Raw genomic sequence first — 1,478 nt, forward strand, 5'->3', positions numbered from 1 at the left:
GGGGCCACGGCCTGGGGGGGGGGGGGCTGCCACAGCTCTTTCCTGACCAGGTCCTGCCAGAGCCCAACTCTAGGTCCACCCTGGTCCCCTGGGAAGGGTGAGGCTGAGGGCCCAGGAGGTGGGGGCCCTTTGTGTCGGGACCGCAACCCCTCCCCCCGATGCTTGGCTTCCAGGCCCACTCCTGCAGCCCTCCAGGGAGGTGTTCACCCCTCCCTCCCAATGAAGGGGGGGAAGGGAGCAGGGGCAGGGCACCCCCAGGTCCGCAGAGCCATGCTCCGCCCACTCTCCCACGTGACCAGCAACGTGCTGTGTGGCTGGTTTCCCAGGGGACACTTACGGCCTCCCCTCCCCAAGGAGAGCCCCAGTGACCCCAAGGGTGCTCCCGGCTCCCCATATTGGGGCAAGGCCCTGCGCCTGCAATCTGGGTGTCAAGCCCCTCCCAGTAGGGGTGGGGCTCTCCCCGCAGAACTGCAAGACAGGCCTCTGGGAGGGGGCGGGGACTCGGGGGCTCAGGTGTCCCCCCCCCTTCCCTATTTGTCCCTCCTGGTCACAGTGACATGGGAGCCAACACCCTCGCTGAAGTTCCAGGAGCCTCCGCCTGGAGGAGCTGGTCCCCTAGAGCTGGCGGTGCTGGTGCTGTACCCTGGGCCTGGCCCCGAGGTCACTGTCACAGGGGCTGGGCTGCCAGGCACCCAGGTACTGGGGTGTTGAAGGGGGTAGTTTTGGGCCCCAGGAGCCGTCACCCAGCAGAGGACAGGGAATGGGGTTTTTTAACTGTGCTGAACAAAAGCTCCGAGTGTCCTGGTTAGAACCTTGAAGGGATGTCAAGGGCGATGGGCGGAGCAGGGCTGGTACCCTCACCCCCCACTGGCCAGGCTGAGCCTCTGTCTCNGATGTCAAGGGCGATGGGCGGAGCAGGGCTGGGACCCTCACCCCCCACTGGCCAGGCTGAGCCTCTGTCTCCACAGGCCCTTTGCCAGTCCCGGGACACCCGCTACCTGGTGCTGGCGGTGGACCACCCAGCAGGGGCGTGGCGCAGCCCAGGGCTCACCCTGACCCTGCAACCCCGAAGACACGGTAGGTTCTCGAAGAGAGGGATCCGGCAAGGGTGGGCAGCCTCCGGCCTCCACTCAGCCAGGCCCCCGCGCCCCGCCCCGCAGGTGCGCCCCTGAGCACCGCCCAGCGGCAGGAGCTGCTGTTCGGCCCCGACCCCCGCTGCTTCACACGCGTGACCCCGGCGCTGCTCCTGCTGCCCGGGCCCGCGACTGCACCGCTGCCCGCGCGCGGCCTGCTGGACCAAGTGCGCCTCCCGCCGCCCAGGTGTGCGCTGGCCCGCGATGCGGGGTGTGGGGAGGGGAGCGCTGCCCCTGCGCCTACCACCCAACTCCGCCTTCCAGGCCCTCCCAGGAGCAGGAGCCCAAGGAGCCACCTCCCAGCGCCGACCCCTTCCTGGAGACGCTGACGCGCCTGGTGCGCGC

General features: G+C 69.4%; 1 protein-coding gene across 1 annotated transcript in view; it reads left to right on the forward strand.

The window, feature by feature from the left end:
* Positions 1-1,478, forward strand: part of AMH (anti-Mullerian hormone) — a 4,002-nt gene that overhangs the window by 2,012 nt on the left and 512 nt on the right. The window contains exons 2-5 of the mRNA XM_077760615.1: positions 554-696; positions 969-1,077; positions 1,161-1,320; positions 1,398-1,474. Coding sequence (XP_077616741.1) covers positions 554-696; positions 969-1,077; positions 1,161-1,320; positions 1,398-1,474 — 489 coding nt within the window. The remainder of the gene's footprint in view (positions 1-553; positions 697-968; positions 1,078-1,160; positions 1,321-1,397; positions 1,475-1,478) is intronic.

This window comes from Crocuta crocuta, unplaced genomic scaffold (assembly GCF_008692635.1).
Source record: "Crocuta crocuta isolate KB4526 unplaced genomic scaffold, BGI_CrCroc_1.0 scaffold443, whole genome shotgun sequence".
Classification (NCBI taxonomy): Eukaryota; Metazoa; Chordata; class Mammalia; order Carnivora; family Hyaenidae; genus Crocuta; species Crocuta crocuta.